The sequence below is a fragment of the Aethalodelphis obliquidens genome, unplaced genomic scaffold (assembly GCF_003676395.1).
Source record: "Aethalodelphis obliquidens isolate GAN/ISIS:26980383/991018 unplaced genomic scaffold, ASM367639v1 scaffold42, whole genome shotgun sequence".
Taxonomy (NCBI): Eukaryota; Metazoa; Chordata; class Mammalia; order Artiodactyla; family Delphinidae; genus Aethalodelphis; species Aethalodelphis obliquidens.
In genome coordinates, this window is record NW_020837986.1 from 1,511,260 (window position 1) to 1,538,132 (window position 26,873).

The 26,873-nt window shown below is 56.4% G+C and overlaps 2 protein-coding genes across 8 annotated transcripts in view; one reads left to right on the top strand and one right to left on the bottom strand.

The window, feature by feature from the left end:
• The window catches only part of ZNF335 (zinc finger protein 335), a 19,000-nt gene extending 8,927 nt beyond the window's left edge, over positions 1-10,073 (top strand). For 3 of the 4 annotated variants that reach the window (XM_027078175.1, XM_027078177.1, XM_027078176.1), the window contains 17 exons: positions 278-296; positions 428-544; positions 616-692; positions 775-935; positions 1,660-1,892; positions 2,809-2,902; positions 3,027-3,121; positions 5,569-5,828; positions 6,763-7,339; positions 8,120-8,262; positions 8,343-8,506; positions 8,645-8,748; positions 8,842-8,919; positions 9,137-9,220; positions 9,309-9,374; positions 9,458-9,539; positions 9,632-10,073. In XM_027078175.1, coding sequence (XP_026933976.1) covers positions 278-296; positions 428-544; positions 616-692; positions 775-935; positions 1,660-1,892; positions 2,809-2,902; positions 3,027-3,121; positions 5,569-5,828; positions 6,763-7,339; positions 8,120-8,262; positions 8,343-8,506; positions 8,645-8,748; positions 8,842-8,919; positions 9,137-9,220; positions 9,309-9,374; positions 9,458-9,539; positions 9,632-9,759 — 2,482 coding nt within the window. In that variant the 3' untranslated portion in view covers positions 9,760-10,073. The remainder of the gene's footprint in view (positions 1-277; positions 297-427; positions 545-615; positions 693-774; positions 936-1,659; positions 1,893-2,808; positions 2,903-3,026; positions 3,122-5,568; positions 5,829-6,762; positions 7,340-8,119; positions 8,263-8,342; positions 8,507-8,644; positions 8,749-8,841; positions 8,920-9,136; positions 9,221-9,308; positions 9,375-9,457; positions 9,540-9,631) is intronic. The other variant, XM_027078178.1, reaches the window with a different exon arrangement.
• A 959-nt stretch (positions 10,074-11,032) lies between these two features.
• Positions 11,033-22,389, bottom strand: PCIF1 (phosphorylated CTD interacting factor 1). 4 transcript variants are annotated; one of them, XM_027078179.1, is made up of 17 exons: positions 21,986-22,389; positions 19,978-20,244; positions 18,576-18,718; positions 18,361-18,485; positions 16,962-17,099; positions 16,654-16,784; positions 16,385-16,539; positions 15,587-15,734; positions 15,409-15,492; positions 15,050-15,149; positions 13,832-13,994; positions 12,950-13,122; positions 12,721-12,807; positions 12,451-12,635; positions 11,711-11,804; positions 11,443-11,618; positions 11,033-11,345 (listed from the first exon to the last, which is right to left on the bottom strand). In XM_027078179.1, the coding sequence occupies exons 3-17, from the start codon at positions 18,697-18,699 to the stop codon at positions 11,114-11,116; spliced, it is 2,115 nt and encodes a 704-aa protein (XP_026933980.1). In that variant the 5' UTR covers positions 18,700-18,718; positions 19,978-20,244; positions 21,986-22,389; the 3' UTR covers positions 11,033-11,113. The 4 variants fall into 4 exon arrangements, with proteins under 4 accessions (XP_026933980.1, XP_026933983.1, XP_026933981.1 ...); XM_027078182.1 differs by having other exon boundaries at positions 11,033-11,293; positions 20,077-20,244; positions 21,986-22,102; XM_027078180.1 differs by having other exon boundaries at positions 11,114-11,345; positions 20,077-20,244.
• Positions 22,390-26,873: the final 4,484 nt, after the last annotated feature.

Sequence of the window (26,873 nt, forward strand, 5' to 3'; positions counted from 1 at the left end):
GAGAGAGAGAGAGAGAGAGAGAGAGAGAGAGAGAGAGAGAGAGAGAGGGAGGGAGAGGGAATGCACTGTGCCTAAAGTTAGCTGACTGCAAGGCTTTATTGACAGCACAGCTCTTGGCATTTTGCCCAGCGAACTCCCACTGGGGGAACACTGTTCTAAGAGAAAGGGGCTTGGGTTGGGGCTGAGGACAGGGCCGAGGATGGGTCTGGCCAGCGGGGGAGGGTCTGGGGTGGGCTTGGGGACAAGATGGTCTGACTCCTGTGCCTTTCTCCCCCAGGAAGAAGAGGCCAGACCCGGTGAGTCTGGGGCCCCAGGCCGGGAAGGGAGCCTGCTTGAGGGCGGCTGGGGGGTTGGTGGGGGAGGAGGCATGGTCTCACCCTCTCTCCTCCCCTTTTGTCTCCACCCGGCCCCTTCTGTCCCTTCCCAGACCCCGAAGCTGAGCTCCTTCCCCTGCCCTGTGTGTGGCCGTGTCTACCCCATGCAGAAGAGACTCACGCAGCACATGAAGACTCACAGCACCGAGAAGCCCCACATGTGTGACAAGGTGGGTGGGGCTGGGGGCAGGGGGCCCGCCTGGGGGCTCCCTGGTCTGACCCGCCTCGCCACCCCCCACAGTGTGGAAAGTCCTTTAAGAAGCGCTACACCTTCAAGATGCACCTGCTCACGCATATCCAGGCCGTCGCCAACCGCAGGTACATCCCCGAGGAGGCCCCTGGGGCTGCGGTTCCCCACCGCGCCCCGTCGCTGAGCTCTCCCCTCTCCGACCACCTCCAGGTTCAAGTGCGAGTTCTGCGAGTTCGTTTGTGAGGACAAGAAGGCGCTGCTGAACCACCAGCTTTCCCATGTCAGCGACAAGCCCTTCAAGTGCAGCTTTTGCCCCTACCGCACCTTCCGAGAGGACTTCCTGCTGTCCCACGTGGCCGTCAAGCACACAGGTCAGGCCGGCCACCCCCCAAAACACCGTAGCCCCCTGTCGGAGGTTCAGCTCTGTCCTCTTCATCCCGCTCGGCAGCCCCAGCCCTTCTACTGCAGGGAATCCCCCCTGGGACTGTCACTCTAACCTCAGCTGAGTTTCCAACGCAGCCAGCTCTTCTCTGTGTGGCCCAGGGCCAGTTGCTGGCGCTCTCTGAACCTTTCTTAGTTGTGAAAGGAGAGAATCAGAAGTACCAACCATGGGGTTGTTATAAACGTGAGTTCCATTTGTTCCCTGAGCCCTGTCTGTTCTGGGCACTGGGGCTTGAGAGAGGTCTTACATAGGCCCTGCCCTCGACAGAGGAAACCACTAAAGCAGCATCACATCTTGGCCCACAGAAGATGGCCAGCAAAAGTTGGTTCTTTCTCCTCCTCGGTGCCTAGCCCTCTGACAGACACACTAGGGAAGAAGAGAGAAAGAGAGCTGGGGGGACACTTCGGGAGATGAGTCATAAGAGAAGTATGTGGTCACCTGACCTTGAAACTAGGCACTCGGAGGAAGGCTGTGAGCGCAGAGGGAGACCTGGCTCGTTTCTATCCTGGCACACCAAATTGCACAGAGCATGGGTTTCCCTGAGCTTGGGAACACATCGCAGGGAGTGAATCAGTTGGAGACGTTCTTGGGGTCACAGAAGGCTTCCTAGAGGGGGTGGGCAAGCCCAAGCATCCCTACACATGTGCCTGCAGGGGCCAAGCCCTTTGCCTGTGAGTACTGCCACTTCAGCACGCGACACAAGAAGAACCTCCGCTTGCACGTACGGTGCCGACATGCAAGCAGCTTTGAGGAGTGGGGGCGGCGCCACCCCGAGGAGCCCCCTTCCCGCCGTCGCCCCTTCTTCTCTCTGCAACAGATTGAGGAGCTGAAGCAGCAGCATAGCGCAGCCCCTGGACCTCCGCCCAGCTCCCCAGGACCTCCTGAGGTAATGAGCTCAAGCAGCAGACAAGGGGGTTAGGAGCGTTGGCTGCAATGCCGGTGTGATGCTGCCTCTCCCAGCCCTAGCATCCTCACTGGCACACTGAGTACAGCGAAATGACCCCTGCCTCTCTGGATTGTGGTGAAGAGCAGCTGAGGTCACAGATATGTCACCCTAATCTCAGAGTAGGGGTGGCTTTCCAGTGCTAGTAATAGAGCGTGGAAATATCAGTATCTTGACTATGGTGATAGTTTATTATTGTCTTCATGTAAAAGAAGTCCAAAGGTCAGCAACCCAGGGCTGCTGTGGCAGCTCCTTGATCAGTCCTCAGGAACCAAGCTTTCTCGATACTTTTTCCCAGCCGTCCTAGGCATGTGACTCCCGTTTTTGTGATTGACTTATGGTCCCATATAGCTGCAGGAGCTCCAGCCTTCCTAGCCACATCCCAGGCAAGAATCAGGAGGAAGGGATGGGGAAGAGCAAAAATGATGCCTGCCATCTATCCGTCTTACCTTCCTCGTGAACTTTTACCAGAAGCTCCTGCTTAACTACAGGGCCACACTTCACCCAGCCGCAAGGGAGGCTGAGAAATATAGTCTTGTAGCTGAGTATGTTGCCTGCCCCCTCCCCTCCCCTCCCCAAAAGATGGACCACCACGATGTGCTGGTAGAACACAGAGGCTCTGGAGTCAGATAGTCTTGTGTTCAAGTCCCAGTTCTGCTACTTACTGGCTGTGGGATCCTTAACCTTAGTCAGTTCATCTGTTGCGTGGAGCTGGTAAATATCTTGAAAATATCTTGAAGAGGGTGAAGATGAAACAAGCCAATAGCTGTAAAGTGTCTGGCACATAGGAGGTGCTTGGTGAATGCACTTGAATCTGAGCCTGCCCCCTGTCACACTTGGCCATATTCCCACCCCGCAGATCCCCCCAGAGGCAGCACCTCTCCAGTCACCCGAGACACCCCCGCTGCTGTGTTCTGACACCCTGGGTGGTGCTACCATCATCTACCAGCAAGGTGAGTTCTGAGGGATGGTGGGAGCAGGGGCAGGGCTTGTGCCGGTGGGGGCCGGAAGCTGGGGAAGAGGGCGTTGGGTGCCAGTTTTCCAGCCATTTCTAAGGCTCAGGTCCCACCCACCCAGGAGCTGAGGAGTCGACGGCCATGGCCACACAGACAGCCTTGGACCTGTTGCTGAACATGAGCGCTCGGCGGGAGCTGGGCAGCGCGGCCCTGCAGGTGAGCTCCTCCCCGGCCCGACTTTACCCGTGGTGCCAGGTCTGCGCTGGACGCTGGGAGTGGAGGCTAGTGATGGAGCAGACGTGCCCTGCCCTCAGGGAGCTCCCAGTCAGTGGGAGACAGATCCACTGAAACCCAGTGGGCAGACACAGAGGAGGGGGACCGCTGTGCCAGGGAGGCCCCGGGAGGGCAGAGGCTCTCCCACTCCGCTGTCCGGAGTCACCAGCGGTCTCCGCCATGCTGAGCAGTAAGCACCGCCCGTGCCCATGAGGCTGAACTAGCTTCTCATCTAGCCTAGCACCCTCGTTCCATGCCACCTCCCACAGCCCAGAGGCTCCCAAGGCTTTCCTGAGCTCCGACCTCTCACATGCTCCATGCACCTTAAGCCTAGCACATCTTCGCCCAGGTTCATCATCTTTGCTTCTCCCTCCCCTCCCCCCGTGCCTCTCCAGGATTCTCTAAGGCGGAGAGAGGTTTGTTAGCACCTCCCATCTCCCAGCCTCTTGAAAAGATGGAGACTGTGTGTTTGAGATGATGAATTCCAGCAGCTTGGAACAGTGACATGCTGCTGGGGGACAGAGCTCTGTGGAGGGGAGCCTGCTGTTGGACCTGGAATCTTCAGAGGGTTTAGTTTGTGGCATCTGGGGGTGTGTAGAAGTTTTACATTTTTAGATAGTTCAACGTATCAGGCTCTTATGCCTGTGGTATCATCCTTAGTCCTCTTCACCTCAAGATTATATAAACATTCGTTTGTATTTTCTTCTTAGGGTTTCATTTTTTACACTTAAATTTTTACCTCACCTGGAATTCACTTTTGGTGTGTGCAGAAAGGTAGGGGACTAAGTTTATTTTTTTCCCAGAAGTTGTCCAGTGCAATAAATCGAATCCTCTCATTTTCCCCAGTGGTTCAAAGCATCCCCTTTATCGTGCACTGCATTCCCCCAGGTACAGGAGTCTGTTTCTAGACAAGTTCTGTTCTGTTGCTCTGTTTGCCGTTCTCATGCCAGTATCATCCATTTTGGTTGGTTTGTTTTTCTGATTACAAAAACATACGCTTGTGAAACCCAAAATGAGCGTTAAGAATTGTTCTCTTCAGAAGGTGAAAGTCCTTAAGTTTCCTCCCCTCCCCTCCGATTCCACTGTTAACAGGTTAATAAGCGTTTCTGCAGTTTTGTCCACGTGCTCACTAACACAGAGACCTCCTGATCCTTAAAAAATGAGATCACGCCATCCGCGCTCACAGGCAGCCTAGCTTTTCTTCCCTCTGCAGTGTGTGAGGCACAGCCTGGCCACACACACGCGTCCACTCCTTCCTGACGTCTCCACGTCATTCCGTCCTAGGGATGTTCTGAAGCTTATTTCGTCAGTCCTTTATGCATGGGTGGCTTACTTGTCATTAACTCAAGGCAGTGCTTCAGTGCACATACATTTTCGGGTGCTCATAAACATGTTTTTTAGTTGGGGGAAAAAAAAGCCTCCTAGAAGTAAATAGAATCAGTGGGTCCCAAGGCGTGACGCCTCATAAAAGCTATGTCAGTTACATGACCACCACTAGCGTGTGCTTCCTCACAGCCTCGCCAGCGCTGGGCATCAGTTTTTATAAATCTCTTCCATGTGATGGAAGTATATGTCAGGGTCTTAGTTTATAATTTTGTAATCACAAAAGGGATCGAGTTTCTTTCTTTATGTTCATAGACCATTTTATTTCTTTTCTGATGTATGTTTGTGCCCTGTATCTATTTTTCCATTAAATTATTAGTCTCTTTTGTATAACTTTGCCAGGGCTGTTTGTATGTGTGGGAACTCCACTTTTTATCTCTTACGTGAATTATTAAATACCATCTCCCCCCACGCCCCCAGCTTCTTTGTTTTCTGATCTCATTTTATGGTTTGTTTTTCTGTAGGTTTTAACATATTCTGTCATGATTAGGAAACTTCCCACCCCAAGGATTATAGGAATATCCATATTTTCTTTTAATATGTCTCAAGTTTTATTTGTTACATTTCAATCTTGAAAATATTTGAAGCAGGCTTTGGAGTAGGATGTGAGGTAGACTGACTATTGCATTTTTTTCTTAAATGGTCTGCCACTTGTTCCTCTACTTCAGGATTTCTTATCCTTGGCGCTTTGGGCCAGATAACTCCTTGCTGAGGGGGCTGTCCTGCTCATCTGGGATGTTTGGCAGCATCTCTGGCTTCTGCCCCCTAGGTGCCAACCAATTGTGGCAACCAAAAATGTCTCCAGACGTTGCCCAGTGCCCTTGGGGGGTGGTAACGCTCTAGCCTGTTCTCGTTAAGTCTCTTTCCAGTTGCCAGGAACACACAGTTGGGCTCGTGTGAATACATGGTGGTGGCACTGGGTCCCGCCAGACCGTGGGTGAGCTTTGAGGCCCTGAGATAGAAAAGGGCCTTGAATGCCAGCTCCTTTGCTACTTGTGCCGTTGCAGGTGGCCGTGGTGAAGTCAGAGGACGTGGAAGCAGGGTTCGCATCCTCTGGTGGGCAGCCCTCCCCAGCAGGTGCCACTCCCCAAGTGGTAGCCCTCCACATGGCAGAGCCAGGGGGCAGCGTGGCCGCCGAGAGCCAGCTAGGCACCCCGGACCTACAGCAGATCACCCTGGCGCCTGGGCCATTTGGCGGGGCTGGCTACAGCGTCATCACGGCACCCACCATGGAGGAGGGCACATCGGCTCCTGGCACACCTTACAGGTGAGATCTGCTGCCTGCGAGACCCCCCCCTCCAGCCGTTTATAGGTGTGCTGGGGGGAGTCAGATGAGGACCCTGCCCACCCAAGCCTAGTTGGCAGGAGGTAAAACTCCTAATACACGTAAAACAATTGGGCTGTAGGGGTGTCGTGTCCCTTCAGGAGGTCAAGAGCCGCTGAAGATGTGCCGGGCACGTGACATTCGTGAACTCCCTAAACCATTCCCACAAGATGCATGTTTCCGTCTCTTTACAAATGAGGAGGGAGGCGAAGTAACTCACCTAAGGGCAGACAGGCTGTAGATCTGACCCTGGTCTCTGTGGTTCCAAAGCCCACGTCGTCCTTGTACGGGACGGTCCCTGAGGTCGTTTTAGGAACGAGCTCAGGCTCCTTAGCGACATTGGAGGCCCTGCAGCTGCACTTGGCTTTCTCTACACTGAGCACGTTTGGGGCAGAAACGTTTGTTTCGCATGTTCGCTGAACCCTTGGGCAGTCTGAGGAAGCCCTGAATTCAAGTACCAGATTGTTCAGCTGGGATGGGAGTCAGAATCCCTGGGCCGGCACCTGGGCAGCCCAGTCTCTCAGCATCTGCCCTTTACCCTTGGCCCGTGGGTCCTTGCAGCCCTGCCTCCCCACTCGCCCTCTCCTCCTGCCCCACCTGGTCAGACTTGGGCTTGACCCCTGGAGCCCTTCACCTCGCCACCCCCCAGCATGCCCATCGAGGGGGCAAGGATGACTGCTTCTGAGAAGGACGATCTCTGGACACTTGGTCGCCATTTACGCAGAGGCAGCGGAGGTTCGGCTGGTAAAGAGAGGAGCCAGGGGTCAACCTGCGGTGGCAGTCACTCCTCAGTTGATGCCTTTCTTGGGGAAGGGGACTCCTGTGGCCCTCCATCCTCTCCTGGAACGCTGCCTTACCCCCCCTCCTCTGCCCACAGCGAGGAGCCCCCTGGGGAGGCAGCCCAGGCCGCGGTTGTGAGTGACACCTTGAAAGAAGCTGGTACCCACTTCATCATGGCCGCCGACGGGACCCAGCTGCACCACATCGAGGTGAGGCTGGGGGTAGCCACCTCTACTCTTCCCATTTCTTCCTGCCTCCCTCCGTCCCTCCGAGCCTCACGCTCCCCTGCCTGTCCACAGCTGACTGCACATGGCCCCATCTCCTTCCCAAGTCCAGACGCCCTGGCCTCTGGAGCCAAGTGGCCCTTGCTGCAGTGTGGGGGGCTGCCCAGAGACGGCCCTGAGCCCCCGTCTCCAGCCAGGACCCGCCGAGTGGGGGACCCCCAGGGCTCTGCCTCCCCACCTCCTGCTGCCAGCAAAGCCCTGGGCCTGGTAGTGCCCCCCTCGCCACCATCTGCAGCCACTGCGTCGTCAAAGAAGTTTTCCTGCAAGATCTGCGCTGAGGCCTTCCCCGGCCGAGCTGAGATGGAAAGTCACAAACGGGCCCACGCTGGGCCTAGTGCCTTCAAGTGCCCCGACTGCCCCTTCAGCGCTCGCCAGTGGCCCGAGGTCCGGGTAGGTGCCCCCGTCCCTCTGCTGGCACCCGTCTGTGTAACAAGCCTGGACTGAGTACCCCCCCAGGCCAGGTCCTCCGCTCCCTGCTGGGGTCAGAGATGACTCAGCAAGGCCCCAGCTCTCAGGGGGCTCAGTCTGGCGGGGAGGCACACCAGGTGGTGACTAACACCCGACAGTGTCCCCGGTGTGAACTGAGTGCGCACAGCGGAGCACAGATGGGGAACGAGTCACGTGGACTTGGGGTGCTGGGGGGATGTCCCAGAGGTGATGGCCGAGCTGGGCCTGCAGGAGCAGAGGAGCGGTGGCGTGAGGCAGCTGGGGAGAGTCGAGTCGTCCAGAACACTGAGGGCACAGTGTCCCAGGGAGGTGCGGGGGTCGGTGTGGAGCAGGCCAGGTTCCGGGGACTCCGTCTGTTCACCCGAAAATCATCGGTTCTCAGATCCGAGCGCGTGCTGAATCCTCACAGTGGCTCAGTGAGGGGAGCGGGGCCCAGAACCCAGAGTGTCAGAGCTGGGGGCGAACTTCAGAGGCCCCTCTTTGAGCCTGTACGTCTCATAGGGGTGAACTGAGTGTCAGCAGACACAGGGCTTTCCGAGCGGCCTCCCGACGGAGCTCATGGCTCTCGGAACACCCAGCAGTGCCAGACCTTGGCCTGGCTTGTACTTCTCACCCAGCTCCTCCCACATCTACCGCGCCTGAGGTCAGGGTCCCTGGCTCCCCTGTCCGTGCGGAGCCATCTGTCCTCACCCAGCCGGTGCCCCGACTCCGCCCCACCTGCAGGCCCACATGGCGCAGCACTCAAGCCTGCGGCCCCACCAGTGCAACCAGTGCAGCTTCGCTTCCAAGAACAAGAAGGATCTGCGGCGCCACATGCTGACCCACACCAACGAGAAGCCCTTCGAGTGCCACCTCTGCGGGCAGCGGTGAGGCCGGGCGCAGGCGGGCAGGGGCTGCCGGGCACGCGTGGTGGGGCCGCCCCTGAGCCGCCTTCCTTCGCCCTCAGCTTCAACCGGAACGGGCACCTCAAGTTCCACATCCAGCGGCTGCACAGTCCCGATGGGAGGAAGGCGGCAACCCCGACCACGCGGGCCCCGGCCCAGACCCCCAAGACCCCCACCCAGACCATCATCCTGAACAGTGACGACGAGACGCTGGCCACGCTGCACAGTGAGTGGCGCCTGGGGCCCCGGGGTGGACAAAGGACTTGAGCCACTGCTCCAGAAGGCACCCTTGGACCAGGGCAGGGCCAGGGCGTCTCAGGTTCCCCTGGAGCCCCTGAACGAGTGTCCACCCCTCTCTGCCCAGCTGCACTCCAGTCCAGTCACGGGGTCCTGGGCCCAGAGCGGCTACAGCAGGCACTGGGCCAGGAACACATCATTGTGGCCCAGGAACAGACAGTGACCGATCAGGTGAGAGCCTGGGCTGGGGGCCCTGCTGGCAGGTCATGGGCAAGGGTGAGGGCACACAGAAATCTGAAGCTAGAGCTGACCTGGCCCTGACAGGAGGAAGCCACCTACATCCAAGAAATCACTACAGCAGATGGCCAGATGGTCCAGCACCTGGTGACATCTGATAACCAGGTGAGCTGCTGCCGCCACCTCAGCCCTGAGTGCCCGCCCTCCTCCCCCCAACCTCCAGGCCCCATTCCCAGGAAGGGGTTGGGGGAACAGTACTTTCCAAACTCCTCCTCCAGCTGCCATTGCTGACAGGGTGTCCCTGATCCCCCTGCTCTGCCTTCCTCGCTGAGCTCCCGAGGAGCGGGGCCCCAGCACCTGCCTCTTCTCCCCTCTTCCTCAGGTACAGTACATCATCTCCCAGGACGGAGTCCAGCACCTGCTCCCGCAGGAATATGTCGTGGTCCCGGAGGGCCATCACATCCAGGTAGGCCAGGCCTGGGACGCAGGTGAGGAGTGAGAAGAGGGGTGTACATCCTCCTTGGAGAGTAACTGGATTGGCTGTCTCTCTCCAGGTACAGGAGGGCCAGATCACACACATCCAGTATGAACAAGGGGCGCCGTTCCTTCAGGAGTCCCAGGTAGGGCCCTTGGGGACCAGGTGGAGCCAGGGCCACGGGCAGGGGTCCTGGGAAGGCTGCATCTCATCGCCTCTCTCCTCCAGATCCAGTACGTGCCGGTGTCCCCAGGCCAGCAGCTCGTCACACAGGCCCAGCTTGAGGCTGCAGCACACTCAGCTGTCACAGGTATGGGGCTGGACCCTGAGGGTCTTGGGGGCCTGGGGCCCAGGCCTAGTTCCTGGGCCTCAGGCTCACCATCCTTTCCCCTCCCCTGGCAGCGGTGGCCGATGCTGCCATGGCCCAAGCCCAAGGCCTATTCGGCACGGAGGAGGCAGTGCCTGAACACATCCAACAGCTGCAACATCAGGGCATCGAGTACGACGTCATCACCCTGACCGATGACTGAGCCCCAGGGGCCCAACAAAGACCATGGATATTGGGGCCAGCCCTGCTCGGGGTGGGGGGCCCACTGGGACTCCCTCGCTGCTCCACCTAGGATCTCCAGATACTGAGCAGCCAGCATCCTATCAGTCCTGGGGAGCCAGACCTGTGCTGCTGGGGTTAGGGGACAGCCGTGGGCCCCAGCCAGGACATGCTGCGGGCCCCAGCCTGCAGGCAGGCTTTGGGAGAGAGATTTATTTTTGTTTGGATGGACCCACTGGCCCCTCAGTCTCAATAAAGGGACCAGAGTCCAGCCTTGGCCAGCTCACTTTGTCCATGTGCTGCTACAGCCAGAACGAGGCAAGGATTTAGGAAGGAGGAGGAGCCCACCACAGCCCGCAGGGGTGGCAACGAGGTGGAAGCTGCCCAGCCCCGCAGTGCATCATCTTGGCCTGCCTCTGTAAGTACAGTGGCCCACTAGGGCAGACCCTCGGGGCAAAGGCCCGATACTGGGAGAGATGGCTAAGCTGGTGAAAGCCCCACGGAGCACCTTCAGACCCTGCCTCCTCCCCGGCCTCGGGGGAGCACTGGCTCCTTGCCTAGAGGTCCTCAGAGCACAGCCAGGTGCCTGCAGAGGCCACACGCCCCGACCAGGTGCCTCTGACCTGCTCTTCCTCCTGACCCTTGACTGGAAAACACAGCTGGCTGCCCACTCACTGTGCTGGCTCCAGGGCCAGCAGGCATCTAGGTTTCTGCCTCGACACAGCTACCTGCCCTCTGCTCCCCAGAGGGATCAGTGAACCTGATACCAGCTGTGGGAGTTTGGGGCTTGCAGATTATTGATGCAGGGAGGGCTCTGGACCCTTCAGACCTCCTGGACGTAGGCGGAGGCCACCGGGGACCCAGGTGTGGGGATGACAGGATGAGAAGTTAGTAAAATACCGGAGCCCTCGGTTGGGTGTGCAGGCCCAGGGCTCATGAGAAGGTGAGCCTGGATGTAGCGGACTGTGGTCCCAGAAGTTGCTCCAGGTTCCTCAGCCTTCTCTGCCCTCAAGACCCTCACACATTCTTGAGGGAGGGAGGTGGTTCTGTATTTCCTTTTACAAATGAAACAAGGTGGCAACACGATGGGGGCCAGGAAGGAAGGGAAGGCATGGGGCCTATTTACAGGGGACTTGGAGTGAGTTTGAGGTGGGAGGTTGGGGGGATGCGGGCAGGGAGGGGAAGCCCTGGCAGAGCTGTAATCTTCCTATGTCATTGGCAGTCTGGGTCCTGCTGCCACCCCAGAAGGAGGGTCCTGGGATCCACTCAGCCCCAAGAGGCCTGAGCGCCAGCAGTCCAGACCAGCACCCTGGGGCTCCTCCTCCCCGCAGGATGTGTTAAGTGGAGTGAGGCTCCCGGCTGGGGCCCTGCTCGCGGCCTGAGTCCCTGTCCTTGGCCTCCGAGGAGGACGACGAGGAGCCGACAGAGCCATGGCTGCGGCCCGACTGCCGGTAGGCGGCGCTCAACTCCTGCAGCCGCTCAGGCGTTGGCCCCCACTTGGCAAATCCAGGGTCGTTCTGTAGGAAGAGCACGGCCGTGCTGTGGACAGCCTTGTAGTGCATTTCCTCCCTGCGGGCAGAGGCAGCGGCTCAGGGAGGGGCCCGGCCCGGCCTGGTCAGCCCTGCCCGGCAGCCCAGCCCCCCTGCCCCGCCCGCCCAGCACCCACTTCTTGCAGACATGCTGGGAGCCGCTGCGGTACTCGTGCTCGAAGGCGGGCAGGACCAGCTGGTGGCGCTTGAAGCGGCTCTGCTCCATGCGGGTGAGCGCTGGGGTCGGGGGTTCCCGCCACTCGGGGATGAACACGATGAAGGACAGGGGCTCTGGCGAGCTCTCGAGCAGTTTCTGTGGGAGGGGCCCACGGTGGCCATCAGGGCCTGGCCCTCCAGCAGCCGGCCATCTTGCTCGCCGCCCCCCACCCGTGGTGACACACCCACCTCAAAGTGAGAGACCATGGCATCCATGAGCTCCTCGCAGAAGGGAGGGTTGGCCTCGAAGGACCCACTCAGCGGGGAGAAGTCCAGGCAGGGCCTGGGGACAGAGGTGAGCATTTCAGGTCCCACCAGGACCCAGTCCCTCCACCAAACACAGGCGCTGCCCCCACGTGTAGGCAGCCACGTTGGAGAGATGGCTCTGGGCAGGCCAGAGGCCACGAGTCACCCTAATTCTGGGACAAGGTGTGGCCATCTCTGTTGAATGGATGAGGACACAGAGGCTCAGGCTTGGTGGCCCAAGTTCACTGAACTGGTTAGTGGAGGAGCTGGAGCCCCAGTCCAGTTCTGATCCCAGTGCCACCACAGCACGAGCCACACCCAGGAATCCCCTGCTGCTGAGCTTGCCCTCTTGCCAGCCGGGTGGCAGCCGCCCCTCTCATCCATCCGCACCCCCAGGCCCCCACCACACCTCTTAGTGCCCGGAACCAGGCGCTGCTGCTCCACACCTGGGCTAGTTCTCTTGAGAGCCACGGGCTGGGTGAGGGCGTGGCACAGGCTCCCAGACACTGAGCCACATGTCCCAGGTCACACAGCTGGGGGGGTGGGGGCGGGGCAGGGATTCCACCCCAGACTGCCCAGCTCCAAAGCCCTCAAGCCTCGGGGAGCAGCTGACCCAGGTGGGCTCTGTGCTCTGGAGGATGGCTGCCTGGGCAAGCGGGAACCCACCGGGCCCGGACCCTCACCCGCGGGAGCCGAAGTAGCCGTCCGTGTCGGGGAAGGCGGAGCAGTACTGGCGAAAGTAGCAGTTGAGGGGTGAGGCGAAGCACTCAAAGCTGACGCCGAAAAGCCGGTGGAGGGCCTCGAAGACGTGCACGGGCAGCGACCCCTGCAGGCCTGTCCCCTCGTAGAGGCCCACGCCGAACATCATCTGCAGAGCAGCGGCGCTCAGCCTCTGGGGCGCAGCCTCCCCCCGCTCCAGAGGAGCCCCCACTCCAGCTGCCCCAGGCCCGTACCTGGTACCGGCGGAGAAGACACCAGACTCGGGGCAGGAACCTCTCAAAGGCAGAATCGTCGATGCAGCTGTAGCGGTAAAGGAGCCACTGTAGGACAGAAAGCAGGGGCTTCAGCAGCAGCCCTTCCCTCCCTCGTCACTGCCTCCTGCAGAGGACTCCAGGTCCAGAAAGATCAGCCCTTCACATCCCCCTCCTGGGGCACCTGCCTCCCCCACCCCCCAGCTCTTACCAGCTTGCTGAAGTAGTTGCGGCTGACCTTGACCATCTCGCCCTTATACCGGATGCAGACCACGTTATTCTCCACGTGCATTTCCACGCTGGGCATGGGAGGTGCAGACACGGCCAGCCGTACTGGATAGCAGTACACCAGGCGGGGCTCCACCTCGGGGGCCTCCACCTCCTCTGTGGGCAGGAGAAGAGTGAGGGGCCGCCAACTCTCACCCTGGACAGCCTCAGTGCCTACCGAGGGCCAGGTGCTTCACACGCGCATCCCAGTAACCAAGGGCGGTAAGTCTCACCCTGTGGAGGAGCAAACTGCAGCTCAGACAGTTCGGTAACGAAGGAAACAGCTAGGCAACTGGCAGGCGCGAGAACCAGTGGCCCACGTCAGCACGCTCCGTACTGACTCGGGCCCCCGGGCCACCATGCCTTGGGGCCTGGTAGCCAGGCTGTGGGTTTGTTGCCAGGCAGAAGTATGAGACCTGCACTGCCTTCGTCATCATAGTCACAATACCTTATTTAGGGATCTTTTGGGGCCCAGCACTTTAGTTCCCACGGAATCCTCACACGCTCCTGTGGCCAGGTGTCGCACCTCAGTGAGGCTGGCAGAGAACGGATGTGAAAGCAGGTCCACCTGACTACTTATCCCTGGCCTGTCTCGCTCTCCCTCCTCCGGCTCTCCCTTTCTCATCCCTTCTCCTGTTTCCTAGAGGAGTGCTAAAACCCCAGAGCCGAAGGCCACAGCAGGTCTCGCCCCAAGCGCTGCCGGGAGAAACAGGCTTCCCCAAACCAGCTGGCGGCCTTGAGGCTCAGCCTCACTTGTCCCTTTGTCAGGGCCCGGGATACCGAGTTGGTGGCGTCACAGCTGGCTCCTTGCCACCTGGCGCCTTACCTGGGATGTTGTTTTCCTTGAGAATGGCAAGGTGCTTCTCTCGGATCCGTTTGACATACTCCAGAGAGATGTGGTAGATCTTACTGCAGATACCCTCCACGGAGTCCTTGGCTGCGGCCGAGACGTGGGGGCCACACTGCCTCCGCAGATGCTCCAGGCGATCCTGGAGGAGACACTCCTGATCAGGGCTCTGGTGGGCTGGCTGGGGAGGGCTGTTAGATTCCAACAGTCCTCATTCTGAAACAGGCTCTGCTACTTACTAGCTGTGTCACTTGGACAAATCCCTCAGCATCTGTGAATCCTATTCCTCAGCTAAGGGAACACAAAATACTTACCTAACAGGGCAGTTTGAATATTAAATGCGATCATTCCCATTAAGGGCTTGCCAAGCCCCCGGCATACAGTAAGTGTCCGATAAATGCCAGCACTTACTGTTGGGGTTACACTGGGCCAAATCCCTTGATACTTGCTGGGGAAACAGACAAACCAGGCACAATCCCTGCTTATAAGGCATTTGCAGTCTACGGGGAGAAAGACTGTTGTAAAACAGGGGCTCTGTGGTCACTGCAGATTTGCAATTTGAGCTTTTAGCAATTTGTAATTATGCTGAATTGCACGTGTCAAAGTGATGGGTGAAAGTGAGTCACTCTGGCTAGTGAGTACACCTACCTTTGTCACTCTCTACGTGTCAAGTACACAGTTACTATCGTGAAGTGCGAAACCTTGTCTCTTGTGAAAAATGGTCCTGAAAAGAAAGCCCATTGCTAGTGCTGGTGGAGAGTTAAAGAAGTGATGGGTTTGGGCCAGAAAACAGAATTGTTTTGGACACATTAAAGTGGGCGATTGAATCTGGTAGTAGCTCTTAACTGAAATAGGGCCACACACACCCAAGAAAAGGCAGTTTGTCGATCTGTTTCCAAAACTCTAAAGGGAGGTGTTGAACATTCATTAAGTTGAAAAGGCAGCTACTTATGGTGTGTGGCCGAGCACAGGATTCTGTTAAGAACGCGAACGGAAATGTTCTCTGGGAGAAAGCCAGGAGCCTAGAGGAACATCTTCAGATGTGAGTCTGGGGACTGATGACTGTCAAAGGTCCACTGTACTACTGTACAGAAGGCTGACGTGGGGCCCACCCAGCCTCGGCAGGCAGAGTGGGCTTCTCGGAGACAGTGACCACAGAGCCTTTCCACCACTGGCCTTCCGGCTGGGGCCACTCACCATATAATCCTCCTTGGAGGCGGAGTGGTCCTTCCGCAGCCAGCTGAAGGTATCCTCCACGTTCCACTTGACCACCTTCCTGCTGTCGGGAGATGCACTCCTGCCAGTTGAGGGTACATAAAGGGGCCGGCTGTTGAGCGTCTGCTCCACCCTCCCTCCTCCTCCCATCCTACTTCCACTGGCATTTGGGCATCAACACCCAGGCTGACATCATGACCCTTGTTCTGCCTTTGGGAGCTGGCCCCACTCCTGCCGCCAAGCGCAAGGACAGGGCCCTGAGAGTGGGCCAAATGGCCTGTGCCCTCCTCCCCCACTCTGCTCAGAGCCCCCTGTGCCAGGGTCACGAGACGGAGCCAAACCTGGACTCGATGAGCCGCCTGGCAGCCTCTGCGTATTTGAAGAGCAGACGCTTGGCTTCCTCCCGGAACTTGATTCGGGATAACCTGGGTTAGAGAGCAGGCAGAGTTAGAGCCCTTCCGTACCAGCCTGGGCACACAAACCAAGTTGCCGGGGTCGGCCGCAGCCGCGGGGCTGTACCTGATGGGAATGTCATTCATGATTTCGCGAAACATGGAAGGTGACACGACCGGTTCGCAGTTGCTCGGCAACAGAGGATCAGAGCCTTTGTCCACGACCTTGCGCTCCAACATCCAGCGGTTGAAGGATTCCCGGGGGGGCTCGATGCCTGTGGGACGGGAGAGCTGATGAAGGTCTGGATTGAGTCAGCGGGCTCCACGCCAGCCGGCACAGGAGGCATGGCATGGGCACTGGAGGTGCAACAGTAAACAAGACAGCCCCTGTTATGTCAGGAGCTTAGTCCTAGGCAACATTTCCCAGAGTATTCTGAGAATCGCTAGTTTTATAAAGGGTGTTACAAAGGGTAACAAAGAGGGGAGGGATGGATTCTATATTTCAGCCAAGTTAAGCAGGCTTACCTGCTACTTAATAAAAGCTACAGTTTATTACGCATTTACTCCTTGTAGTAACGCTGTGAGGTACAGGTGCTCGGGTTTTTATGCCCTTTTACAGATACATGACAAGGCTTCGAACAGTGCCTGGCAAACAGTGAGCACTGGAAGTGTTAATGATTGGTTTTGTTGTTTGGGCGTTACTGATCCCAGCCACCCTTTATGTAGGCACTGTTACTGTCACTATCTTACAGATGAGGAAACTCAAGGGCAGAGAAGTTGATAAACCCGAGGTCACAGAGCCAGTGGTAGTGGAGCCGGGGCCCCTCCACAGCACACGCTCAACCACTGGGCTCCACTGGCCAAGCCCTAGCTCTTGCTAACGGTGGATGGAAGCAAAGGAGGCTGGGGCCCAGGAGGCAGTTACCCTCTCGCTGCTGGCACAGCTCCCGGTAGTGCTGCCGAAGCTTCAGGATGAGCTGGGAACGGAGCAGCTCCACCTCGGGATGCGGAGGCAGCACCTCTGATGGCCCCCGGTGCTTGATGACAGCGTTGGTCTGAATGTCGAGATCCCAGTACACCCTTGGGGCACAGACGGGAGCAATGAGGAAAGGGATGCCCTGCCTGCCACCCCACGGTCCCAGGCAGGCTGACCATCGGTGATCGCCACTCCCAAGCCAATCAGCAGGGACTCACTCAGTGGGTCGGAGGAGAGCTGCCTGCTGTTTATCTTCAGGGGATGTCCCCCAAATCTTCAGGGTTGGGGTTCCTGGGACGCTGGGGGAGCTGGGCACTGACGGGCCCGTGGGTGTCATGGGGATGTCAATCTGGAGCAAGAGTCAAAGGCGTCAGGTCAGGAGAGCTGGCCCACGCGCCGACGCCGTGTGCACCTGGTGAGCTGCGCCCTGGGCCCCCTCCTGACCAGTCTGCCGATGCTCAGCACTCACAGGGCACCTGACTGGGCTGCCTCGGCCCAGCCAGCTCCTGAGTCCACACACACTCACCTTGGGCTTCTTCACGCCATTGCCGCTGGGCTGCTCTTCCGAGAGCTGCCGCTTTCGGGGCTTGTTCTCAGCCGGGGGGGTTTCCACCAAGCTTGAGTCTTGGGGCAGGGGGGTCGCATTCAGCCCCAAAGGGTCCGACTGGTGGAGGGAGACCAGCAGAGTTGCAACCAGGGCTAGCGGCTTAGGAGTCCCAGTACTGCGGAGGCCTGACGCCTCCCATGCCCCCGCTCCCACTCCTTGGAGAAGAGCAGAGGGGCTGGGATGCGGGAGGGACGCTCGGCTCCACTCCTGCCTGCTCCTTGCGACTGTGCACCCCGGGGGGAGTGCTTCCCCTTCCTAATTCCCTCACCTTCAGAACAGCCAAGCTGAGACCGACCTCGCCACTGAAAAGGTGATTAAAGGACCAGTTTAACATGACATCTGGCATGGGATCAGTGCCCAGTACGTGTTAGCTGCTTTTCCTTAAGAACCAGAATGGGGGACTCCACTGGCAGTCCGGTGGTTAGGACTCCGAGCTTTCACTGCTGAGAGCACAGGTTCAACACCTGGTGAGGGAACTAAAGATTCCGCAAGCTGCTCAGAGCGGCCAGAAAAAGAAAAAAGAACTAGAATGAAAATTAGGGATAAAGGGAAAACTCAAGAGACTCTGGGAAGTCTTTTGGAGGCACCGAGGGTGTGTGTGATGGGGGGCAGCAGGGCCTAGCCCTGCAATCCCTCAGGTGCGAGTCCTGCTCTGCCTCTTACTGGCTTGAGGTCTTGAGCCAGTCACTTCCCCTCTCTGAGCCTGTCTTCATCTGCAACATGGGGGTGGATCGTGCCAAGAAAGGCTGCCCCAACTGACGGCAATCCAAAAGCCCACATTCCCGCCAGACAGCCCGTGCCCCCACTTCCCCATCACGTGGACACGCCAGTTCCCAGACAGTGCTCCTCCCCGCACCCGACTTCACTCAGCCTACCTTCTCACCTTAAACGCTGGTTCACAGAGAAGCCTTCCCTGTCCCCTTCCCTTCCCCAGACCCGCTAAGAATCCCGGCTGTACTCTGACACAATTCTTCACGCAGGTGCTACACTGTAATCCTCCTGGCCCCTCCAGTAGACTGTCCCCTGAGCATGCAGAGGCAGGACCAGGTCTATCTTGTTAACAAGCACATCACAGGCACAGTGCCCAACATGCAGTACGAGTTCAGCATCGTACACTACAATCATCTTTCTAGGTGTCAGTCTCTCCTACTGAAGTATAGGTTCCATGAGGGCAGGATTGTGTCTGTCTTGCTTGGCATTGTGTCCCCAGGTCCAGGTCCTGACACAGGGCTAGGTACGTAATAGCTGCTCTGGGTACATTTGGGGAAGGCCCAGATGCCAGAAGCCGCCAAGACCCCTGCCCGAGGCCGGCACTCACAATCACATCGTGCTGGCCCAGCACGGGCATCTCCCACAGGGACTGGTTGGTGAATCGGTTGAAGTAGTAGGGACGGTTCTCCCTTCTGCTCCAGCACTTCTCCCAGCCAGCGTGCACCAGCTCCTCTGCAAGCAAGCACGGAGCCCAGCCAGGGTCAAGACTGCTCCCAGGCACCCTTCCTACCCCACCACCCAACCACTGCCCCTCGCCAGTACCTGGGAGGTCCTGCACCAGGCGGACGGGCTTTGGAGAACAGGGCTGGCTCTGATTGGAGGTGCCTGGGGAGTGACTCAACAAGGATGCTTCCTCCCGGGGGCTGCCGTGATTCTCATTGGCCATCTCAGCACCCACACCGGACCTGCCACACAGAGGACCGAAGGGTGTCAGGGCCAGCAGGGCATGGAGGTCAGTTCCACCCCCGCACTGCACCCCAGTTACAATCCACAAGGGCCCCAGTGACCACCTGCACATGTGGAGAAACCAATCCAGTCCCTTCCTGGACGGCCAGCCTTGTGCCACAGGAGCCCTCAGCTCTAAGTTGCAGTTCCCTCAACTGTAAGTGGGTGCACTCCCGTTGCTCTTTTGGCCTGGAATACTCTTTCCCCGCTTCTCTGCCTGGCTTGCCACTAGGTCCACATCCTCCAGGGACCCTTCCTTGATCCTCCCTTCCCCAGGCTAGGTGATCAGAGTCCTAGGATTGTAGGATTGTCGCACTCAAATAGTCTGGTCCATTAACTTGGTTTGTCTCCCCATTAGACTGTCAGAACTCCCAGGCCTCAGTACTGGGTACAGTTCAGCTCTCTCCAGTGCTCAGCATGGTACCTGGACCCAGCAGGAGCTGTATTCATTCTGCCAATGTTTACAAAGCACCAACAGTGGCAGACAAGACAGAACAGAGTCTGCCCTTGAGAAGCTGTTACCATAAGAAGAAATAGTAACTGCTCCTCTTTCCTTTTCCTATCCAGTAAAATCTAACTGGAACACAGCACAGCCCAGGAAGGGGCATGGCATCTAATTAGATGCCTTGTTCTACGCTACAGAGCAGGAAGAACCAGTAGGACTGAGAAGGAATACCGAGTTCAGTCCTTCATAATCCCCAGGTGAAAACATACTTTTAAACACCAGGAAGAAGGTCAGCTCCTTCTGATTTGTATTCCTAACTACCCCACCCAAAGCACACCCAGCACAAGCCTCAATGGCCAAAGTGGTTCCCAACCTGGCTGTCAGACTCCTAGAGGCCAACTGAGGTCAGCCTGGTGCTCCTAAAGTTGTTTTCAATGTCACAACACCCAAAAGAAATCAAACATTTACCCACAAAAAGACCACAAAGGCACATTTAAACACTGGTTATCTTTGCTACTGAAATTTTATCAACTGACTGCTGTCACATTGATTATCTCATGACAATCAGAAGCTCTGACGGTTGTTGGCGACATCATAGCGATCACTGGCTTGTTGATTTTATTGTACACCCAGTCACAGACATCTTTGTTAATTTGGAAAGGGGAAAATGAACGGTTACTTTGTCTGTACAGTTTGGCAGATAAAAATGCAGGGAACAAGAGAACACACATACAACAAAAGGGGGCCAGGATAAAAAGGTTTGGAACCACTGACCAAGGGGAGATGCCTTGGTCCTCTGGGGAAGAGGAATTCCCGGTGCCTCGGGGCGGACCCACAGGTCTCAAGGCTGAACAAGGTCCCTCTTTCTCTCACCCTCTGGGGTCTGCAACGCTAGCATGAGAGGGCTTTCTTCTCCGGCCAGATGGACCCCCTGGTCCCACAGAGGCAGTGGGGAGGCCTGCAGGAAAGCGTGCAGTGCAGGCGTGTGGGCTGGTCAGCAGTGGAGTGGACGGGAGCCCAGGGGATTCCTTGCATCAGCAACTGCAGAGCAAAGGGAAGAAAAGAGAGTCACAGACCTGTGAAATGCTGCAGAACAGGGAAAAGAACAAGAGGGGCAATGACACAGGGCACGGCGGAAGCCCCCAGGACAGGGCAGGACACTCTGTGGGAGATCTGGGGATTCAGGGGATGAAAACAGTACTTCTCAAGCTTCCCAACCAACAGGTTCACACTCACAGACTTGCAGCCTGCACCGTCCCACGGGACCCTGAGTTGAAAAGGGCCCTGAGACTGGTTTAATGCTCTGCTGTCACGGTCTTCACATCTTTAATAAACTTTTAACAAGGGGCCTGTGTTCTCATTTGTACATTTGATGTCACAAATTATGTAGCTGGTCTGGCCAACCACAGTACCCCTAAGACGAAAGTGAACAACATACGTATCACAGGTTGGGAGTGGGCACGGTCCCAAGCCACCCACAGTGACGGAAAAACACATTTCTTTGAATCAGGTCTTTAATTTTAAAAATAATAATAATCCATGCCAATGCATTGTATAACACAGCGTGTTCACCTTCACTGAAATATTTTCCCCAAGAAATACTGTGTGATACCAATGCACCAAGCAGGTGAACTATGCAGAGGAGGGACAAGCAGCACAGCTTAGTGAGGCCAAGTGGGGACTCTGCAGTGTTTCCAAAACCAGCTGTGCATCAGAACCACCAGGGAACTTGTTAAAAAAAAACCCTCAGATTCCTGTCGCTCACTCCACATCGTAGAGGTGGGGAGGGGAGATACACAAGAATCTGTATCTTTTAAACACAGCTCAAGAGTGGGATTGGGAGACTGGGTGACTAATCTTCTCACTTTACACCACTTCAAATCTTTACCAACTTTTTTATGATTAAAAAGGTTTTTAATTTCCCAGGTGATCTGGATGCAGCAGGTCGGTGCTGCATCAACCCTGGGTTTGCACAGACCCCGGTTCCAGAAGCTTCTGCCACTTTCCGAATTAGAACCAGAATCACTCAACCTCTACGGTCTCGATGCGTAGAGCTTAGCACACTGTACTAAGTGCAAGTTATCTCTGCAAGTAAGAGATAACTGCTATTACTAAGGAAAAGTTTTTATTTATCCTGTGGCTTCCCGGCCCCCGCGCATACCGCAGCTCGACAAGGGCCCAACAGCTTAAGGATAAACAAGCGTATCTGCGGAACCAGAGGAACACACCAGAAGGAAGAGAGAGTCCGACTCCAGGATTGGAGGAAGACGGGGCGGGATCATTTCAGTAACGCACCAATCAGAATACTCCGGCCCAACAGGGAGCAGTCAAAGGGCTTCCAAAGTGCGCAGGCGCGGGGGGGCGCGCGATGGAGGGGCGGGCCCAACCCCCGCCGCGCGCGCACCTTCCCCCTACCCGCCAGCGGGGGCGGGCTGTTTGGCGCGCGCGCGCCAGCCCATCTCCCGGGCTCCGCCCCCCGCCCCGCCGCGCGCTCCCGCCCCCGGGCTGAGGCGACTGAGTCGGAGACCGACACAAAGGCGGTGGCGGCGGCAGCGGCGGAGGGGCTCTAAAGACCGGTCCGCCCGCGCTCCCCGGACCCAACTCCCTCATCCAGGTCACCGGCCCGGCCGCCCCCCAGTGGGCCTAAGATGGCGGCGGCGGCAGAGACGGGGCAAGCGGTAGCCTCGAGCGGAAAGCGCCGGAGGGGGCCACCGCCGCCTGGCTTCGGACCCCGGACCCTGGCGCGGCTCGCGGCGGGACTATGGCTTCCTGGGGCTCTTACCTGCCCGCAGCGGACTCGAGGGGACGCGGCTACACGTTCTGCTCGACCGCCCGTTTTGCCGCCTCCGCCTCGCCCTCCCCAACGCCGCTGCCGCCATCTTGTGTCCCGGGCCGGGACTCCGCGCTGCGCATGCGCTGGTACCGCCTCTGAGGGACCTCGCCGCTGCCGCGCCGCCATCTTGAGTGTGGCAGGACAGGCCGACTCTTTAGACCTCGCTTGCTGTGGGCCCCCTCCCCTTCCTGCCGTCCTTCCCTGCTGTTCATGCGGGTCTGAGGAGCGGGAGGCAGCTTTGCGGGCCCTGGGGTGTGGACTGAGGCAGGAATGATCCCACGAGCACGCTCCCTGCCTCAGTTTCCCCCGCAAGCACACCCGCTGGGGCCCCAGGACCTGAGTGGGCGGTGCGCCGGCAGTCGAGCTGAGTGTGCGCACCAGGGGGCGCGGAGCGGGCTTGAAACCTGCGGGGTCTAGGCCCAGACGCCCACCTGGGGGCGGAGTCCTGGTGACGTAATCTCTGGACGTACAGAGGACCTGGGTCTTGCCTGCGGCGCGGCTCCGCCACTTCCGGGCAGTCGCTTGTCGTCTTTGGACCGTTGTCCGGAATGTTTTCCAGCCATTTCTTATATGCAGGCTGCATGCACATCGAACTTTCTCCCCTAATGAGGCTGCATAAGTTCTAAGAGCCCCTGAGTAGAAGAAACTCAAAATAGCCCTGAGAGACATATAATAAAGATGGCTTTTGGCAAAGTTGGGAAATTATAAACTAAATGCATCAGAGGGCTTTCCAACACTGCTATCAGTGGTTGCTAGTTGCAGTGCAAAACCTGAGACCTCAGGCCGGCCACAAAAGTTAACCCAGCAGGAGAATGGCAGTCGCCAGGTCCCTGGCTGCCTGCAGGATTCTTTGGTAGAGGTGAGCAGGCGACTCACTAGCTCCACCTCCCTCTGGCCTCCCCAGTAAGCCGACCTCCCAGTGATAGCTTAGGAAGACAGGCTTGCCACCTGCTGTTCGACTTGCGCTTCCCACGTAGAGCCTGAGGCTGCAGATACCCCAGCCGGGCCTCCGCTCCTGTCCGTGGTGCCTGGTCCCAGCAGCTTGGTGGGGTTGGGGGAGTGCCAGCAAACCCGATGCAGTAGTGTGAACAGTAATTAAGAACTAGGGTTCCCATCAGTCTGACTGGGTTCAAACTCCTCCTCCACCCGAGATGTAGATGTGTGGCCTTGAAGGAGTTGCTTAACCTCTTTACGCTTTAGTTTCCTCTGATGGAGGATAAGGCTGCCTACCTCATCAAGGTTTGGTGAGAATTAACTGGGATGCTGCCTGGGGAAGTACTCAGCACAGCAACTGACACTAACAGATGTTAGCTCTTATCACCTCACGGGGTTTGAGGCTTGCTCCATGTAGATCTGAGACCTCTGGAAATAAACCAGCTCCTTGTAGGCACAGCAGGTGCAGCGATCCTGCCCTCACAGTGCATACAGTTCACCTGATAGGCTTGACAGGCCATCAGATGCAGGGTCCCCACCTCAGACAGGGGAACCACATGTCCTGCTTTGCCTGGGACAGTCTTGATTTATGTCTGTTGTCCTGGCATGATTATTAAAATGGCTTCCTTTCTCAAAAGGGCCCTGGTTGGACAATAAATTATATGGTCACTCTCGACTTACAGAATGCCCAGTTTTACAAGCTCACTAGCTGGTTCTTATTAACACTGGAGTGTAAAAATCATATAGTGATGGTTACAGGTTCGTGCCTTCATGTTTTCAAAGTATTTTTTCATTCCTTGTTCAGATTCTCTTATTATCAAAGCATCAAACTTCCCGAGTGCCTATCCTAATCTGTCCTCTCTGAACCCTGAGAGTAGAAAAGATTAGATCAAATCTACACATGAGGAAACTGAAACTGGGGGAGGGGGCAGGGGTGAAATGATTGTCCAGGTTCACAGCCATGAAATAAGAGAACTGGGATTTTAAGCTCAGGTTTTAACACCAAAACCTAAGGCTGATTCCTTAAAACCACACTGCTTCTCTCTCTTGTGGAGAAGGGAATCTGGACTCGGGGCAAGTGACTTGTCTGAGCTCACATGGTGGTCCTGGACACTTCCACTTCAACGTCTTGTAGGTTTCTCTACCTCAGAGCATTAAACACTGCTCTTCACTTTCTTTGCGTCCCCAAACTTGTTCTTCCCATTATATCCTCATCCCTTCTCTCTATCATTTCTGCTACTTAGAGCAAGCTCTACTACGTAGAGCAAGCATTATTTTAAAAATCTTTTTCTTGTGAAGAATAGTACACATAGGGACTTCCTTGGTGGTCCAGTCGTTAAGACTCCGCGCTTCTCTCAATGCAGGGGGCCCGGGGTTCAATCCCTGGTCAGGGAACTAGATCCCTCATGCTGCAACTAAGACCTGGTACAGCCAAATAAATAAATATTTTTAAAAAATAGTACACATGCAGGAAGGCACACAAAACAGAAAGGTAGATGATTTGTCACAGAGTGAATGTGGTAAATGTCACTCAGGTCAAGATACTGCGAAGCACAGGGTAATCACTGTTCCCACTACTTTTGCAATAATCACTTCCATGCTTTTATAGTTTTACCGCCTAAGCACGCATCCCTAAAGACTATCCCTTCATTTCACCTGTTCCTCAAACTTTATATAAATGGAATTATATGTGTTTCCCTTCTTTTGCTCAACATTGCACTTGTAAGACCCATCTAAGTTGTTGCATGTAGCCATAGTTAATTTTCATTGCTGTATCCTGTCTTCCAATGTATATTTCTCTACTCCACTGTTGGGGGATATTAGAAGCCCCCACCCTGTACCTCTTTTCTGAATTACTACTGGTTTGGAGATCAGTCCCCAAACTGGTCTTCTGATCCTCCAGCCCTGCTTCTCTCGTGGTCCATAATCCACCATGCAGTCACGGGGATCTCTTTAAGTCTGGTCATACTGCAAATCTGACCAAGTCACCCTGGCCTTAAAACCCTTGAATGTCTCCCCACTGACTGCACAATAAAGTCCCAAACCCTTACCTTGGCTTCCAAGACTATAGTTATGAGAGCTACTATGGCAGGGCGTTTGCTAGGGGCTGCACCAAGCACTTTGCATACATTCATGTTATTCACAATCCGGACCTTCAAACCATCTCTCATTTGGTCCCAGTGATCCTTATAATTTCCCTAAATGTGCCGCATTCTCACTTGACCCTGGGCCTTTGCACATGCTGTTTGCTCTCACTTTTCCTCCCCCTTTGCCTAATTCAGCCTTCATCTTAACTGAGATGTTGCCTCCACCAGGCAGCCTTCCCTGAACTTGCCTGAACCCAGGCTAGGCTAGGTCAGATCTCCTCTTCTGTATTCCCCTAATGGCCTGTGCTCAGTGTTTGTCCATTTTCTCCGTCCACGAGGCTGTGGACTGCTTAAGGGCGGGGACAGGGCTTGTCACCCCTGCAGTCCCCAGACCCAGCACTGTGCCCAAGCCTCCGTAAATATTTGTTGACCACAGACAGACCACACTGGGTTGAAGTCTTAGTGACTTTTTCAGGTATCCCCATCTCTATTCCAGGCTCTGGTTTCTGTGGTGGGAACACCAAGGCAGCACCCTTTGGGACACCAAGAAAAACATGAGTTGCACAATGTGGCAGAGTCCCTGTCAGCAGCCTGGGGTCGTGTACTCCCAAGATGGGTTTGAGCAGGTCAACCAAACATCCTGGGGCTTTCAAGCAGTCCATCAACTTTTCTGTAGAAGCCTCACTAGACAGCAGATCTAGGTTGGGAGAGATGGTAAGCAGAGCTCCTCCAGACATAGCCAGTCCTGGGCGTGAAACCGAGCAGGACCCTGTGGGGCTCCTGAGCATAGAAGCTTTTCAAACAGTGCTAATTAGGAAAGAGAGGGGATACAGAGGCAAGGGAGGAGCAGTCAAGAAACAATAGTGATCAGGCTTCCCTGGTGGTGCCGTGGTTAAGAATCTGCCTGCCAATGCAGGGGACACAGGTTCGAGCCCTGGTCTGGGAAGATCCCACATGCCGCGGAGCAACTAAGCCCGTGCGCCACAACAACTGAAGCCCGCGCGCCTAGAGCCCGTGCTCCACAACAAGAGAAGCCACCGCAATGAGAAGCCCGTGCACCACAACGAAGTGTAGCCCCCACTCGCCGCAACTAGAGAAAGCCCACGCACAGCAACAAAGACCCAACACAGCCAAAAATAAATTAATTAAATAAATAAATTTATAAAAACATAAAAGATTTTACATGTTTTTAAAAAAAAATTTTTTTTTATTAAAAAAAGAAAACTAAAGAAACAATAGTGCAGCCTTGGGGCAGGGTCCTTGTTCCACCTCAAGGGATACACATAATATTTTTGAGGTCTTTATAAAACTAAACCCCCAACAAATGGAAGATGTTAGCATTCTTCATTCCAGTTTAAAGGAACTAGAGAAGTTCATTAGGAGGAGACCACCTGAGGCCGGATTAAAGGAGCGCAGGCCCTGCACGCACCCTGACCCTTATCAGCAACCTCACCTTTGAACTATTGCTATAAAAAACTCTTCACCAAATCCTCCCAGGTTGGGACACACGCAGGCCTCTCACTGTTGTGGCCTCTCCCGCTGTGGAGCACAGGCTCCGGACGCACAGGCTCAGTGGCCATGGCTCATGGGCCCAGCCGCTCCGCGGCATGTGAGATCTTCCCGGACCGGGGCACGAACCCGCGTCCCCTGCATCGGCAGGCAGACTCTCAACCACTGTGCCACCAGGGAAGCCCGGGACACACAGTTTTGAGGGGCATGAGCCCACTGTTTCCCCCTTTGCCTGGCAAAGCAATAAAGCTATTCTTTTCTACTTCACCCCAAACTCTGTATCCGAGATTCAACTGGGCACTGGTGCA